This window comes from Martes martes (genome assembly GCF_963455335.1).
Source record: "Martes martes genome assembly, chromosome: 13".
Lineage (NCBI taxonomy): Eukaryota > Metazoa > Chordata > Mammalia > Carnivora > Mustelidae > Martes > Martes martes.
In genome coordinates, this window is record NC_137901.1 from 64,913,048 (window position 1) to 64,931,335 (window position 18,288).

Here is an 18,288-nt window from a genome sequence, read left to right on the forward strand (position 1 = left end):
CCTTTCTTCTTAATAGTTTTTACTGAAGTTCATCCTATACTGAACCTGTGGCAAGACCTCTTTTCAGCAACGTGACTTCAAGTCTGCTTTTCTAATTTCTGTGTTTTTGTCAGTTATTCACTTTGCGTGCCTTGTCCTCTCTACCTCTGCTAATTAAAAGCCAGGAACCATGGCACTGCATGTTGAGATGCTCTGACAAATGCCTAAGAATCTGTCCCTGCATATCACCACAGAACTGCTTATGAAGCCAGTGTAGGAGCCACAGATGTTGGCTGCTAGGATTTCCTGTTATCTTTTAATATTAGATTACTTTTGCCAGATGCTGAGCCACTAGGGTTTCCAGGCTACGAAGATCAGAATGGTGGACTTTTTCAGGGGCCAGGAGCACCCATGCCATGTTGCTTAAGCTGAGCTGATGGTATCTCCACATCTGTGTGTTCTTGGAGTTTCTCCGAGGGTTAAACCAGCAACTGGCCTCAAACAGTAGCTTAAACTCTTATTCAGTAACTGTGCTATTTCAAAGTACTGGCATTCTCCCAGGATATCTTCCTGGGTGTCAAAATTTAACCTGCTGCCAAAGCAAACAGAACACCAAACTCCAAAATGAACACACAGTCCTTATTTCTTCAAAAAGAAAAACAACAGGGGCACATGGGTGGCACAGTTGGTTAAGCGTCTGATTCTTGGTTTCGGCTCAGGTTGTGATTTGAGTGTCATGAGACTGAGCCCTGCATCCTGCTCAGCACTCAGCATGGAGTCTGCTTGGATTTCTCTCTTCCTCTGTTCCACCTCCCACCCCCAGCACGCTCTCTCTCAAATACATAAATCTTAAAAAAAAAAAAAAGAGGATTGGGAGGGAGACAAACCATAAGTGACTCAATCTCACAAAACAAACTGAAGGGGGCGCCTGGGTGGCTCAGTGGGTTAAGCCTCTGCCTTCGGCTCAGGTCACGGTCTCAGGGTGCTGGGATCGAGCCCCACGTCGGGCTCTCTGCTCAGCAGGGAGCCTGCTTCCCTCTCTCTCTCTGCCTGTCTCTCTGCCTACTTGTGATCTCTGTCAAATAAAAAAAATAAAATCTTAAAAAAAAACAAAACTGAAGGTTGCTGGGGGAAGGGGGGTCGGGAGAGGGGGGTGGGGTTATGGACATTGGGGAGGGTATGTGCTATGGTGAGTGCTGTGAAGTGTGTAAACCTGGCGATTCACAGACCTGTACCCCTGGGGATAAAAATACATTATATGTTTATTTAAAAAAAAGATTAATAAAGAAAAGAAAAGAAAAGAAAAGAAAAACAACAACAAAAAGGACCACCATATTTATTTAGTTTAACATTTCCCCTGAATTAAAGAGAAAGATGTCAAAAGAAAAGCTAGAACATATACATAAGCACACACCCCCCTGAACACAGATAACCTAAAAGAAAAAATAACGGCAAAGTTCTGTTCAACAGATAAATTTATCTTCGCTTCTGGAAGATGTTTCCACGCCCCATTCCACGTCCTCTTCCTCTTGCAGCCACTGAAAGGTGGAAAGAAAGGATAAGGTCAGGTCAGTGTGGTCAGCAAATGCTCATGCCACGGAGCAGCCAGAGTCCTTGGACACTGGCACAGGAAGAGGCCTGAAAAGCCACCTGGTCCAATACCATGCCGACCCCATGACATTTCCTCATTGCAGGGGGACTTGTGGCTGGCATCAGAGCTGGAGTGCCTTCTAGTCCAGCACTGATTTCAACATGAGGCTGGGAGTCAGGGTGTTGAGAGCTTAGGTGGTTTGGGGAACAGGCCTGAAAATCACAGAAAAGATGAATTCCCAGCGCTGGCCTAGGGTGAGCTAATAAAACACAACAGATGAACTTAATTCACACTTAAAATCCTGAAACAAATAGTTAAATACTAAACATCTGTTAAACCTGGGTAACAGGTTTTATTATTTTTTGAGGTATTCTGCAATATAAAATGTTTCATAACAGAAAAACAAATAAAACCACTCTCCATACAAAGGGCATACAAGCTGCTGTTCTCTGTAACTCCAAGAGTTCTAGGAGAGGACCAGTGGCTTTGAAGGACAGATGAAAATATTCTAATGCCTACTAACTGGAGCCTGATTCCTCTTCCCTCTTGTAGAGCCTCGTGAAGAGGGAGGAAAGTCACCCAGAGCCCAGCCACATACTGAAATGAACCAGAGCAAGGGACCGAGAGATACAGATGGCTCAGACAGAGACCAGTGGACCTGGGCAAACTAACTGCCAAGTGCCTTCTAGTGCACAGCTACTGGGCTGCATCTTTTGTCAGAGAAGATGGTGCAGTTACACAGTGACAATGAGGACAGCCCTTCCCTGAGAAAGCAGAGAGAACAGCAGTTCTAGTAGGAAAACCAGTATTCCTGAAAATCATTCCTTCACCAGGACAAAAAGTCCAGAGCTTCCGGTTCTACAAATGCCACCTACCTAGGAAGGGCAAGGAGATTCTCTGATCAGTTTTTTGGAAGGACACTTAAAGGATTACTCTAGGGGCACCTGGGTGGCTCAGTGGGTTAAGCCTCTGCCTTCAGCTCAGGTCATGATTCCAGGGTCCTCGAGCCCCGCATTGGGCTCTCTGCTCAGCAGGGAGCCTGCTTCCCCCTCTCTCTCTGCCTGCCTGTCTGCCTACTTGTGATCTGCCTGTCAAATAAATAAATAAAATCTTTAAATAATAATAATAATAACAATAATAATAATAAATAAAGGATTACTCTATTACAGCTTTAAACTCAAAAACTACCTCATATATAAAATATGCACAACAAGATACTGATGGAGAATCCAGTGACTTTCCCGCACTATAAATCTTTTTACCGAAGCTCAGATAGTTTCTAATGAATGCACTTGCTTCCTAGATAATCAACACAGCAGAGCTTCTCGGGGACCCAAAGATAAAACCTTTGACTAGGCTAACTCAAGAGAAAGGCCAGACTAAGGAAGGTCACTGGATCAGTGGGGACATGCTGAAGGAAGGATTTATTTTCAAATATAAGAGTATTAGAAAACAGAAGTCTGGTCCCTTTAATGGGTAAAGATGGCTTAAAATTGTTTATTTCTTACATGAAAATGGATCCCTACTGTCAGCATTCCCCCCCACTTATACTGGGTGTCAATAAACACCCCGAGCTCTCTGCGAACTGTTGCCCCACTGCTTCAGGTGTCAGCTAAGCCCCACCACAGAGCTCCTGCTCAGCAAACTAGTAAGAGCAAGCCTCCCCCAGAATCTTTGGACAGAATTTCTGGAAACAAAGTCATAATAGGAGACTGATCCAGGCTCTCACTTAAGAGTCCCCTTCTTCTTTTGAAGGAGGCACTCTGGATTGTGCATAAGCCCTATGAATGTGATCAGGCAAGACAAGAGACAGAAGGTAAGATCAGGCCCTCAGCCCCTCACATGTGGGGGCCCCAAGACTGTAGGGTGGCAGTGAGTGTGGAGATGGCTGAAGTACAAGTCCACTCCCAGGCCCAGGCAATTGACAGGGCCCGCCCTTCCCTAAAAGATACAGGACAAACACATATGTTAAAACCAGTGCAAGAGGAGCACATACCTTGGGCCTTCAGAATAGCAGCTTTTCCCCGGCCAGCCCCTGAGCCTTGGTTTTTATTTTTCATGCTCTTTAACATGGGCGCATTTTTCAGCATGTCAGGCAAAATGAGAAAACGGATCTTGCTGCCACGGATGTACACCTGTTCCAGCTGTGCCACTCGGCCATCTCTGTATGTGACTGTGATGTTGGACATCTGGAAGGGAATCACCAGCTCATCAATTGGGGCCAACAGTACCAACAGAGAACAAGGGCACACAAAGGGGGGAGCCTTGGCTGGTGGTAGGAGAAGCCCAGAACTGCACAAACTAACATCATGAAATAAAGAAGCCAGGCAAAGCACTTCCCATATTTGGTCCTCACAGCACCTTCAGGATAGGTTACGGGCATTTCCATCTTTTACAGATAAAAACAAAACAAAACAAAACAAAAAACCCTAAAGCACTTGTCCAAAGTCCAACAGCCAGAATGAAAGGATGCAGATTCAAATCCAGCTGGTGTGACTCCAGAGCCCTAACTCTGCCATACTGCCTCCCTTGCCAGTATGTGAAGAGTTCTCAATGGTGAAAAACTCTTAATGAAACAGCTTTGAACCACTTGTCCAAACTGTCCTGTCCTGCATCTGTCCAGCACACACAGAAAAGGCACCATGAAGGTCATGAGTATGCACCAGAGCCCCTCTAGTTTCAATGACCAGGGACTGAGAAGTACAAGCAGCAGTGCCTATACGAAGGGCTCAGAATATTGGGAGACGTGTGAGGCAAGAGCCTGCACTGACAGGACACTTGGGCATGAACCTACAGGATACAAGGACTGGAGCAGAACAATTGAGAGAGGGGACAAAGTTATCACCTTGGGATATTACGGGGTCACTCATTTGTGGACAGAGGGAGAGTGGACAGGATCAGGGTAGCACTTTGGAAGGATTAATATGCCAACATAGATAAACTGTGGGATGGAGAGACAGGGAGCCTCGAGGTGAGACCAACCAGCAGACAGCCTTGGCATAGCAGGAGACCCAAACCTGCTAGTGCCAACCTCAACAGGGACCACGTTTACCACAAAAAGTAGCTTATTTTGAGTCTTCTGGATGAAAGAGAAGATAATTTATTCAGAATAGGTCAAAGTCCACATTGTAGAGAGGTGTTGTCTCCCCAGATTCCTAACTGGCTTGTTGCCACCTTATACTCATTCTTTCCTTCTAAGTGCTAACTGGCCACCCAGCCTCTGCTTGAGCACCCGGTTTGCCGAAAGACTAACAACACTCCAGGGCCATCCTTGCTAAATCTAAATGTGCAGGTGGAACAGTTCATAGAGCTTCAACCCACTGCCCCTGTTCCACCCTCAGGGTAACAGGGCTCTAGACTCCCATAAATCTTCTGTTCCAGGCTCAACATCCCCAGTTTCTTAAGAAATTTCCGCACAGGGGCGCTTGGGTGGCTCAGTGTGTTAAGCCTCTGCCTTTGGCCCAGGTCATGATCTCAGGGTCCTGGGATCGAGCCCCGCATCGGGATCTCTGCTCAGCGGGTAGCCTGCTTCCCCCTCTCTCTCTGCCTGCCTCTCTGCCTACTTGTCATCTCTCTCTCTCTCTCTCAAATAAATAAATAAATAAAATTTAAAAAAGAAAGAAAGAAAGAAAGAAATTTCCGCACAGGTTCTAAATCCTTGCCATCCTGTTCTTGCCTCAAAGAATGCCATAACCTCTGGAGGTGCCTGGGTGGCTCAATCAGTTAAGTGTCTGACTTCGGCAAAGATCATGATCTTGGGGTCCTGGGATCAAGCCCCACGTTGGGCTCCGCATCCAGCAGGGAGTCTGCTTGTCCCTCTGCCCTCCCCCTGCTTGCGCGCTCTCTCTCTCTCACCAACAAAACAAAACAACAACAAAACAACAACAAAAACCGAATACCATAACCTCTGGTGCCACAACTGAACAAGAAGTATGATTAACAAAGCCAACTTTTACTGAGCACTTATTAGCATCCCAGGCAATTTCGTATCATAACTCCTATAAATCACACAATGCTACAAATCACTATGAACTCAGGTCTAACTCTAAACCCACATTCCGAAACCATACATCAGATCACCACTTACTTCCTTAAACAGTAAGGGAACAAATTAAATGAGACAAATATGTCTAAATGCTGTTCCTATTATCGAGTATATATTAGAAGAGCAGTAAACAATGAATCTAATTGACCACCAAGACATCTATTTTGGAGGCTGTGCTACTGCTAAGCTACTTCTCCAGCACAGTCCAGTACATCTCACCCCTTCCTCTCCTACAACCTCCCCAACCCACTTTGAGAATCCCTGACAGTGGGTGTTCTGTACAACCAACAAGACAAACTGTTTCCACAAATGGATGTGTCCTGGCTGAAGCAGGAAAGGGTCCAGCATCAACTGATTCCTATGACAACCCTAAGAATGACCAGGTCGGCTGCTGTACTCATGCACTCCCTCGCAGCACCAGCAGAGAAATGGCTGCACTGGGTATAAAGCCCCACAGGCCCGCCCACCCGTACAGCTTGTTAATAAGCCCAAGCTATGTCTGCATCATAAGCCAAAGGCAACAACTTAAGTGAACTAGATTTCAGTGAAGTCAGGTGGGAACACCCACTTTATTCAACTTTCCCACTTTCCCAAACAGCCATAATGAAACATAGGTGGCATAAACCAGGTGCCCAACTGAAATGACATCTTGGGGGAGAAAGAACACCTTAATACAATCAAAATTGTGGGAATTTCCTCACACATCCAGGGCCAAGAAGAGAGGACTAACTCCAGGGCTGTAAAGCAATTGTTGGGGTGCTCTGGGATCATCAATCACAACATCCTATTGTGGGGCACACAGCAAGTGCTCAAAAAATGTCTGGTCCCCTCCCCTACTCTCCCCTGCCCTACCACTAATAACAGAGCCTCCCTCTTTTTTCTACTCATCTTCTTGTCTGAAATCTGATAGAGTGAGGGTCTGACAATTCTAGAATCAAAAGGACCTAGCAGGTTTACTATACACCTCTTCTTCAGAGATGATGGTTAAGATCAAAGATTTGAGACTCAGAGACCTGGGTTTAGATCCACTCCTTCCATGCTTGGTCACCCTGGTCATCTGGAAGTTTGTCCTCAGAGAGGTCCTGTGATAACTGAAAGATCTATTGTACATAAAAAACACTAGGGGCGCCTGGGTGGCTCAGTGGGTTAAAGCCTCTGCCTTCAGCTCAGGTCATGATCCCAGGGTCCTGGGATCGAGCCCTGCATGGGGCTCTCTGCTCAGCAGGGAGCCTGCTTCTCCCCCTCCCCTCTCTCTGCCTATTTGTGATCTCTGTATGTCAAATAAATAAGTAAAATCTTAAAAAAAAAAACAAAAAACCACTAGCATAGTGCCTGGTACAGAATAAGCATGCAATGAATGGAAGTTTCTGGTACTGCTTCTTTTTTTTCTCCCCCTTTAAGTTATTTATTTATTTTAGAGAGAGAAAGAAAGCATGCACTTGAGAGGCTGGGGGTAGGGGATAGGGGCCAAGGGAGAGAACCTTCAGGCAGACCTCCCCCACCACCCCACAAGTGCAGAGGCTGACATGGGGCTTGATCTCACAACCCTGAGATCATGACCTGAGCTGAGCTGAAACCAAGAGTGGGATACTTAACCCACTATGCCACCTAGGTGCCACATGAATGGAAATTTCTGGTACTATTAAGCACATAGCCTCTTGGAGACAGATCTCCAGAAGTTAAACTAAGACTTTTAAAATATTAAACAGTACCTGGATCTTGGATTTTAAATTCTACTTCCAACCAAAAAGAAACCAAGGCTACCTGAAGAAATGGCTGATTCCAGAGCTGGGTTAGGGAAGGTAAAAAATGAGCCTGCAATAAACATCTTATTCCAGAAGATTAAGGATGTGCTCCGCTAAATGGCCAAGGGACACCAAAAGGACACAAAAGAAGTCAGCTTCTGGACAAATTTGGGATAAATCAATCAAAATAATGATAGTAACAGATTATAACCCATTTAATGAAACAGAAACCCATGAGCCTATACTGACAATCAATGAATGAATAAATGGGGACTAAGGGAAGGCTCTTCCATACAGTAGACCCAGCAAATATAGAAAGCATGACGAAGTCAAAAACAAAAACCATTCTGGGGTGCCTGGGTGGTACAGCGGGTTAAATATCCGACTCCAGGTTTTGGCCCAGGTCGTGATCTCAGGGCTGTGAGACTGGACCCCACTCAGTGGAGTCCATCTGAGATTCTCTTTCCCTCTCCCTCTGCCCCTCCCCACCCTGGCACATGCTCTCAACTGTCTCTCAAATAAATAATAAATCTTAGTAAGTTAAAAAAAAATTCTTTTGTAACCATCATGGTAAAAAGATTCAAGCAAGAATATTCACTGGATGCTAAATGGGGGGTGGTGAAGGTGGTGATGAAAAACAGAATACTCACAAGACACTTACTTCAAGAACCTCCCTCACAAAATTCTCCTTAGTTGCAAAAGGAAAAAGTACAGTGGAGAGACCACACAATACTTCAACCAAATTATCAAGGTTAACATCACCAATAGGGGCAAACAAGTGTTCTGGGCCTCCTAGTGACAACCCCAGAAGAAGTCATCACTTACACAGTAACAGCCAAAACAACACAAAAACAAACACCAAATCCAATCATGAGGAAACACCAGAGAAAGACATACAATCAAAAGACATTCTAAAACAAATAATTGGTCATTATTCTTCCAAAATGTCAATGCTAGGAAAAGCAAAAGGATAACTGTCCCAGACTAAAGAAGTACAAAGCAAGCTGATATTAAGCGCCAATATGTGACCCTGAATTGAATGGTACAGAGGAAAACAGTGCATGTACAGAGAGCACATAGATAAGCAGTTTTTCATTCTAGCTAGAGAGGGTATCTAAAGAAATTCCCAACCACCCTGCATTCAGACATGTCAAAAACTTTCCTGATATTCATTCTGGGGAGTTTTTTGACAGTCATGTGACGGGTTCTCTCAGGTTACCATTTTTACAAAAAGAAATCATGCACAGGCCATTTTCCCACAGACCATTATTCCATAACAACAACAAAAACAACAACAAAATAGGGTTTGAACAGTCCAGTCAGAGATGGGGTGGTCATGCTAAGGCCCCCAAAGCACCATTTTGGCCTCAGCAGAGTCTCTGAACTCTTATCACTCTCTCCCACCAAACTTCTAGGAATTATGTTGCTTTAAGAAGTGAAATTTTGCATTTGGCCATTTACCCTCTTCTTTTATCTAATTTTCAGGGTCTTTTTATTGAGCTATAACTGATATATAACATTGTATAAGTTTAAGGTATACAATATACTGATTTGATACATTTATATTACAATGACTGCCACTGCAACATTAACTAACTTCTCTATCATGTCATACAATTATAATTTCTAGTGATGAGAACTATTAAGATCTTGTATTTCAGCAAGTTTAATGTTTATAATAGTTTTGTTACCTCTAATTACTATACTGTGTATTAGAACTCCAGGACTTCATTTATCTACTTGTAACATACCCTCTTCTTTTAAAATAATCTTTACTGTGCTTCATAGTCATAAACTTAACAATATTTTTTAAAGATTTTATTCATTCATTTGAGAGAGAGAGAAAGAGAGCACAAGCAGGGGGAAAGGCACAGGGAGAGGGAGAAGGAGACTCCCCGCTGAGCTGGGAGTCCAATGGGGGGCTCCAATTCCAGGATCTGGAGATCATGACCTGAGCTGAGGGCAGATGCTTAACCGTCTGAGCCACCCGAGTGCCCCAGATATTTTGATTTTTAAAGTAGGGAGGGGAAAAAGGTTTATTCTTAAAAATTTTAATCCCCCCATGGGGCACCTGGCTGGCTGAGTCAGAAGAGCATGGGAGTCTTGTTCTTAGGGTCATGAGTTCAAGCCCCACGACAGGTGCAGAGATTACTAAAAAATACAAAACAAACAAAACACACACACACACACTCTCTCTACATATATATTCTGTGGGGCTCTGTCACCTCTAGATGCTGCCATAGTCAACAGCCCTGGCCAGCAGCTTATGCTTGCCTTGCAGCTGTGGAGTACAAAGTGGAAGACAAGATTCCCTGCATATATATCAATAAAAACTTTTAAAAATGGGGTTTTTTTTTGTTTTAAAGATTTTATTTGTTTATTTGACAAAAATCACAAGTAGGCAGAGAGTCAGGCAGAGAGAGAGGAGGAAGCAGGCTCCCTGCTGAGCAGAGAGCCCAATGCAGGGCTCTATCCCAGGACCCCAGGATCACGATCCAAGCTGAAGGCAGAGGCTTTAACCCACTGAGCCACCCAGGCACCCCTAAAAAATGTTTTTAATCTCATTTAATTTCCACCAAAAGATAACTACTCACTTTGGTTTTGCTCAAAAACTTAATGCATTTATTTTTTTTACTTATTATTATTATTACTTAATGCATTTTTATATATCACTTGTAATTTGGCTTTATTTTTTTTTTTAAACTAGGAACATATTGTGGAGTTCTGTATTTTTCTCCACTTAGGTCAACAGTATTTTCCCATGACATTAAATATTCTTCCATGTTATTTGACCAGATGAATAATATTCTTTGTAATGTACCCTAATTTGTTTAATCATAATTTATTTTATTCATTAGAAATGTTTATTTTTAGGTTTTCATCATTAAAAACAGCACTGCAGAGGCACCTGGGTGGCTCAGTCAGTTAGGTGTCTGACTCCTGGTTTCAGCATAGGTCAGACCTAGGGGCTGAGGGATCGAGTCCTGCGTGAGCCCTGCATCGGGCTTCATGCTTGGCAGGGAGTCTGCTTGGGATTTTCTCTCTCTTCCTCTCCTTCTGCCTCCTCACTTTCATGCACTCTCTAAAATAAATAAACAAATCTTAAGAAAAAAATAAAAATAAAAACAGCACAGCACTAACCCTAACTATGGCACCAGAGGGTAGGAACTTTTCTATGCTGACGTTTAAATGTTTTCCAGAAACAATTTAACAATCTGTACTTCTACTGGCAGACTAGTAAGGAACCCTTGGTAGTATTAATTTTATTTTGTCATCTTGTAAGTTTAGAAATTCTTACCTTTTCCCAATTTACATGTCTAAATATTAATAAGGCCATTATTTTTGTATGTTAAAAGTCCGCTTTACATGTTTTTCTTCTGTTAATTAGCCATTTTTTTAACTTGGGTCCACTTTAAATTGCGAAATGGACATTTTTGACTTGCAAAAACTATTTATATGTTTAAATACAATAAACTTTCATCATAAGAAAATTATGAGATATCCTAAATATCTGAATACTGCTGAGCTGGGAGAACACTTCCAGCATTCAGTTAAGACTCTACACAAGAACCTCCAGGGACACTTTACACTGGATACCCAATAAAATCCACAGCCATAAAAGTTGCCTCCGAAAGGTTAGATAAATATAGGCTAGTCTATTAAAATCAAAACAATGTGCTTATTTCTACTCATAATTCCTCACCTTAAAGGTCCTTTTTGGTTGTTAATATTTTACCAAATATTTGACTAGAAGTATTCTTTCTTAAGAAATATATATTTTTTATTTTGAAGAAAAATCCCTTCATTCCCTCATTGACATTTATTAAAAATAGGATGCTTCAAAATCATGGTAAGCACACATAACCAACAACAAATTTCCCCATTTGGGGACCTCTGGTTTAAAATCATCCATACCCAGGCTGGGCAAGAGATGGGATACAATCCTCCATCAGGTCCCATCTCTGCTACAAACACAAATCAGCTTAAGAAAACCACTCGGAGAGCCACAGAGGCCCCGCTCACCGCCCCCACACACAGAGCCCTTAGGAGATGCTCTCAGAGCACTCATAGGGCTCTCTCACCTATAGATGTCACCATAGCCGACAGCCCTGGCTAGCAGATTATGCTTGCCTTGCAGCTGTGGGGTACAGAGCAGAAGGACAAGACTCCCTGCTTTCCCAAATAAACCTCAGATGCAAAGAAGTACATATACCTTCTGACCCTGTGAGCACCATCTCAAGGACCTCATCCTAGGATTAATTCTTGCACAGATTACATCTGCACTGTCAAAAAAGGGCTGTGGTAACGGCTATATTAAAAATACCTGATTCTCGGGGCACCTGGGTGGCTCAGTGGGTTAAAGCCTCTGCCTTCAGCTCAGGTCATGATCCCAGGGTCCTGGGATCGAGCCCCGCATTGGGCTCTCTGCTCAGCGGGGAGCCTGCTTCCCCCTCTCTCTGTCTCTGCCTGCCTCTCTGCCTGCTTGTGATCTCTGTCTGTCAAATAAATAAATAAAATCTAAAAAAAAAAACAAAAACAAACAAACAAACAAAAAACAAAAAAACCGATTCTCTCTCTGCCTACTTCTCTCTTCCTCTGCCTACCACTCTGCCTGCTTGTGCGCACGCCTGTGCACATGCTCGCTCTCTCTCTGTAACAAATAAATAAATAAATAAAACTTTAAAAAATATCTGAGGAACCCCAAAAGGTGTATTTTGTATGGGGATGTTGATGACACTATCTAATAGACTAAGACTGTATATCTTTCATCAGGGCCCAGGGGAAAAATGTCTCCCACATCTGAATGCCAAGGAAAACTGCACAACTGGTTTTTTGGTGGTTTTTTTTGGTTTTTTTTTTTGGTATTTTATCTTAAGGGCACTATGTACCTTAGAACTGCTGATCTCCCTCTGCCAGGCCTCTTTAAGTAGCTGAGAACAGAACATGCCTTTACTAAATGTACAGGGATTCAGGTTTACATTTCTGGTTACTAACTGCCTGCCTGGCTTCATTTTATAGTCTACCCTAAGTTAACTGCACCACGACCTATTTGTCCATTTTTACCTTATCATATAGTTTTTTAATGAATCACCTCTAACTTTTTTTTTTACAAGTTTTATTTATTTATTTGAGAGAGAGACAGCATGTGCACAAGTGGGCGGTAGGCGAGGCAGAGGGAGAAGCAGACTCCCCACCGAGCAGGGAACCTAATACAGGATTTGATCCCAGGACCCTGAGATCATGATGTGAGCCAAAGGTAGACTCAACCAACTGAACCTCCCAGGCGCCCCCTACCTCTAACTCTTTTTGAAAGCACAGTAAAAAGTAAATACTAGAAAACCAAGACATGTTCCTAGGATGTAAAAAAAAAGTCCATGCCAATTGTGGTTGTGGCGCGTTGGTGGTATAGTGGTGAGCATAGCTGCCTTCCAACTGTGGTTGTGGCAAGATGCTCTTACCTGTTTTCCAAATCTTTGTAGTGTGTGACCCACCACACTTTTGTAATAAAAAATGTTAGGGGTGCCTGCATGGCCGACTCTTGATTTCAGCTCAGATCATGATCTCAGGGTCATGAGATCAAGCCCCGTGGGCTCCACACTCAGCTAGGAGTCTGCTTCAGGGTTCTCTCTCTCCCTCTGTCCCTCCCCCTACTCTCTCCCACACACGCTTTCTAAAATAAATAAATAAATCTTCAGGGAAAAAAACCAAAATTATTAAAAACCGACATCAAATGGCAAACACTAAATTCCAGCTGTCCTCTAGCAAAGGCTGGAAAGTGCTAAGGGGATGCTTTCACTCCCAAAGGGCAGACTAACTGGAGCCAGGAAGGAAGGAAAGCAGCAGGAACTGCAGGAGCCACTGGCCTTATGCATCCTGGGGATGTGTAAATGCACTGTGCTGGGTTTACCACAGTACATTCAGCTGTGCCTGCTGGTTTTTATTCAGTGAGCCAGGTTTAGGTAAAACCAGCAAAGCCTCAGCATCTGGGCATGGGCAGTGTTATGGGCTGAATCCTGAAGTCTTAACCCCTCAGCATCTCAGAATGTGTTATGGGCTGAATCCTGAAGTCTTAACCCCTCAGCATCTCAGAATGTGACCATATTTAGAGACTGGATCTTTACAGAGGTAACTGAGCCCTAATTCAATGTAACTTGTGTCCTTAGAAGAGATCAGGATACAGACCTACACAGAAGGAAAACCATGTGAAGACACAGGAAGGAGACAAACATCTATAAGCCAAGGAGAGAGGCCTAGAACAGATCCTTCATGCCCTGAGAAGAATTAACCCTGTGGCACCTTGATCTCAAACCTCTTCACCTCCAGAACTCTGAGGGAATAAATATACTTGTTTAAGCCACCCAGTGTGAAACTTTGTTACGACAGCCCTACCAGATTAACATAAGCAGGAAGCAAGTGACTGGCTTCCCCCATCGGACATGCATTCACTCATATATTCTGCACTATAATGCTGAGATTGAGGTGTTATTTTTATTCCTGACTTAGAAAGGAGGGAACAAGAGGGTGAGGGAGATCCAAAGCTTGACCTAAGTCACTCAAGGTAGCAGGCTGCAACCCGATTCTAGATCTATCACCAGGCTGTGCGCTTTGTATCACTCTAGCTACATTTGAGAGACCACCAAGGTCATCTGCTCAGACACCCTCACAATACAAATGGGCAGTCTGAGGCGCTAGACACTCAGTAAGTTGTCCAAATAAATAGCTGAATAAACACATTAAAATGCTTCACCCCCAGTTTTGCATTCTATTCACCAAAACAAAGTACCTTAAAATGGATGAGGATGCCTTAAGCCAGAGACTGGATCTATAACTGGGGTCCTCACAAAGACAAGGTAGGCAAAGCCCCACAGGACCTTTGGAAAGCCCACTCCATCTACCTGTATGGCATCAACACTGAAGAGAGAAACCTGCAGTTACTAGCATCTATTTCCCTGAGCCAGGGAACTGGCCCCACCCACTGGTCCACCTAGCAGGAAGATGATATTCAAAGCTACAGAGCTGTCACAAGTAAATAAGTGAACCCTGCACAGCAACAGATAAGACACCTGATCTGCAGTGTGATCTTAGAGAAGTCACCTTCCCTTTCTGACCTTCAGTTTTCTCACCTAGAAAACATTAACAGAAACTACATGTGAACATGTACCATGTGTGGTGTGAACTACTTGTTGCACATACATAACTAAACTGATCTGTAGAACAGCCCCGGGGTGTGGGTGTTATCCCTATCTCCAGGATGCACTGCTCAGATCTCCCCTCAAGGGTCATCAGGCTATGAGGCATGCAAGGAGCTGACAGTCTCCAGTTGTGATCTATGGGATCCATCACAGCATTCACTCTGAAGCCAGTCTCCCCAGGCTGCCGGCCAATGATTGATCACAATGGGGATCCTAGAGCCAGGCCATTTCTGCCCCATACTAGACTCTTCTAATGAGCAACTCCTGCTGGCTGATACTTCCTCTGAAACACACTGTTCTCTAAGGCTCTTCCCACTCAACCCTGTCTTTTCCTTCTCCTTTTCCCAGCACCAGACCAGTACAGATTGAAAGCTTTCCTAGCTACTCCTACTCCTTCTCCTTTATCCTTCATTATCATTTCCCCCAATAAATTTCTTGCACAATTCTGCACTGGCATATATGTCTCAGAGGACATAAAATAACACCGTTCCCATTTTAGAAACAAGGAAACTGAAGCGATTAACATGATCAAGGTCAGATGATTAGGATCCAAACCCACGTCTCTGATTCTGAAGCACAAGCTCTTAACTGATGATTTAAAGAAAAAAGGAGAAAGCGTGGTGATACATCTTGCCAAAGCAATGCTCTACAAACTCACGTGGTTATTAGCAAAACACAAAATAGTGTCACAGGAAGGGCACCTTATGAGGAAGCTGCTCCGATATTTGTTAACAGAAAGACATTCAGTAGTAAGAAGTCTTTTAATCTTACTCTCCCTATTTTATGGATGACAAAACTATCACCAAATCTGCTTACCTCAAAAGGTAGTTGCTATAATCACATGAAACTCTTCCTCCAAGAAAGATGGAAAATAAATACGGTATGTGAGTGGAAGATTCCACTAACTGCAGAGCAGTTACACGAACATGTAGGGGCAAATGGAGAACGGTCTTGAACCTGACAGATTCTACCGAAGTATACTTCTTTTAAACAAGTCCCGAAAATATGGAAGATGATTATAGGATGGAGAAAACAAAATTAGATATCCCAAACTTTAAATGGCTCTCATTTATGCCCACATCAGCAGCAACTGTAACAGCTGGCATACATTAGGCATGCCAAAATAACTCTTCAAAGAGAAGAATTGCAAAAAGACCTCCAATTACTATCTTTCTGTGTTCCAAGACAGAGGCCCAAGCTTCCCCCATAACCTTATATGGAAAGCAGGATACCTGGCAGTTCATGTTGTCCTCCGCCTCAATGAGCTTCCCACGATACACCTCACCAGTGTTTGTCTCACATGTCACGATGTGACCCTCAGCCTCGTGTAGGACTTTAATTGGCACACCAATAGACATCTTGGCAGGAAAAGAGTTCTACAGTGAAAGAGACAACAGTTAGTTCATCCTTCAGGGCCTAGGAAGTCATATGGCACATATCATGCTTCCCTTAAAGCCTGACACTCCATAAAACTTAGTAAAAATGCCCAAACTGCTATTTTCCACAGGAAAAGAAAAAAAGCTTAATCCCTACTTTGAGGAACTCATTTGACAAATACATGCAAGATGTGAGATGGTAAAGAATACTGGGCGGGGTGGGGGGTGGCTAGAGAGAGGGAAAGCTAATGGGATGAGAAAAAAGTGCCTTCCATCTTCTTCCCTGCTACCATATGTCTCTTTACCTTCATCAAATAACCAGTAACCAATATTGTGTGTGTGCTGGGGGACAGGGGACTGAACTATACATACCACACGATGTACTTGCCAACCCATAGTTGTGGATGACACTACTTTTGAGAGCCCATGATATAGACTTGAGCTGCCCAATACAGTAGTCACAATCCACCCACAGCTATTTTAACTAAACTTAAAGTGAAATAAAATGAAAATTAAACATTCACTCCCTTAGTCACATCAGCCACATTTCAAGAGGTCAATGGCCTTGGGCTAGTGGCTCAAGTACTGGGCAATGCAGATATAGACCGAAGAATCCAGGCAAATCTAGAAGAGGCATGCATTTAATCTGACTCATTAAGTACCCACTGACCCTCCACTTCTTCAAGGTTAAATAGAAAATGAAGTGTTCACAAAGGGACAACGTGCTATAAGCAGGAAATGTTTGGAGGAAAAGCATGATCACGGAAATCACCTGATTTCATGTAAATAAAAGAAACAAGCAGTGGATTTCATATTCCCAGATGAGCAACGAATGGAGGCTGGAACACATCATGTGTGTCCAAGAGAGGAAAAGAAACATGAGTTCGGGGAAGACAGGTTCCCTCGGTGAGGAAGTAGCGTTAGGAGTTTGGCTTTTATGCTGAAGATAGTGGGGAACTACTGCAGGCTTATAGGTAAGGAATGCTCCAATAAAAAGGCAGCAGCACTTACAAACGGATCAAACAGTTTTTTTTTTTAAACAGTTTAGAAGCAAGGAAACTTGATAAAGTTTCTGTAACAATATGGAAAGCATAAGAGGACGAATGCCTAAAAGGGGAATGGAGACGGAGATGCAAACAACTTTGAAAAGGATTACCCGGAGAGAACTTGAGGGAAGGAGGTAGCCAGAAATGATTTCAAGACTATTGCCTGTATGTGAGGGAAAACGTGGTCTGGAGAGACAGAAAAAACGAAGAGCATGTACTCTGGGGAAAAGCTAATGAGAATTCACTTCCAGGCGCTAGTGCGGCAACGCTGATGTTTGAGTGACCCGGGCTTCCCGCTCTTCTCCCTCCCCGAACCTCCCAGAGTTCCTCGGGAGCGCGTCCTTCCCCAGCCCTAGGCCCCTCACGCGTGCTTCGGGCCTACCCTCGCCTGCCCCGGGCCTCACCTCACCGGCTCCGGCCTACTCTCCCTTTCCGGTGCAGCGGCAACTCAAGCGACTGCAAAGACGTGAGCCAAGCGAATGGCGGGTCTCGCGCTCCCAGAATACCACGCGTTCCCAAAATGCTGCGCGCAGGACCCGGCCCCTTCCTTTTCTTAGTGGTGAGCGCGGTCTTGCCTTTGTTGCCTTATTCTTCCGGCTGGGAAACTTGACTCCGCTCCGATAGTTCCGACCCCGGAAGAGAGAGCTGGTGACAGGGCCCAGGTGCCGCCGGAAACACTGATCCTCAGGCCGTCAAGGCGGGGGCGGGGGCCTCGCGTTAACCAAGCACCTAACACCAGAGACAGGCTGGACAGCAAGGCGGGGATCTGGGGCTTGGGCCCGCGGATCGGGGGCAGCAGGCAGTGGAGCTGAGGGCCAGGACCTACCCTCACAATTTAACCTTTGGAACCCGGCACCACCAGGTAAGGGGCTGTCCTCCTTAAGGCGAGGTATCTCACCGTACGGATAGAGAAACCTGTTTAGAGTAGAGCGGGAGCCGGCCTACGGCCGTCCCTCAAAGAAGTCCAAGTAGTGTTAGGTCTCCCGGAGCCCCGCGGTGTGCGGATAGGGCCTGGCCTTAGGCCTGAGGGTGGCCGAGAAGTACCGCCAGGCAGAAACGGAGTTTGGTAAGGTGAAGAGTCTCTGGGGAATCAGTGCTGGTGGAAAGGCAGGGTTTGGGGGCCGCGCTCAGGCGAAGGGGCGGAGCTTCCGGGGAGCGGAGGCGCGAAAGGGTCTGCGCGTCTGCGCGAAGAGTGGGGGGCGGGGGCAAGGGGCGGGGTTACCAGAAGCCTAGACTGCCAATGGCCAGGACCCGCTTAGATCCGGAGGCTGGGGGCCTCTAGGAATAGAAGTCCGGGGAATAGAAAGGGAGGG

General features: G+C 44.5%; 1 protein-coding gene across 1 annotated transcript; it reads right to left on the reverse strand.

The window, feature by feature from the left end:
• Window positions 1–1,299: 1,299 nt before the first annotated feature.
• SNRPD3 (small nuclear ribonucleoprotein D3 polypeptide) lies at window positions 1,300–18,095 on the reverse strand. The gene is made up of 4 exons (XM_080822042.1): window positions 17,380–18,095; window positions 15,786–15,929; window positions 3,567–3,759; window positions 1,300–1,517 (listed from the first exon to the last, which is right to left on the reverse strand). Exons 2-4 carry the CDS (start codon window positions 15,909–15,911, stop codon window positions 1,456–1,458), a joined length of 381 nt encoding a protein of 126 aa, XP_080678168.1. The 5' UTR covers window positions 15,912–15,929; window positions 17,380–18,095; the 3' UTR covers window positions 1,300–1,455.
• Between the last annotated feature and the right edge of the window lie 193 nt (window positions 18,096–18,288).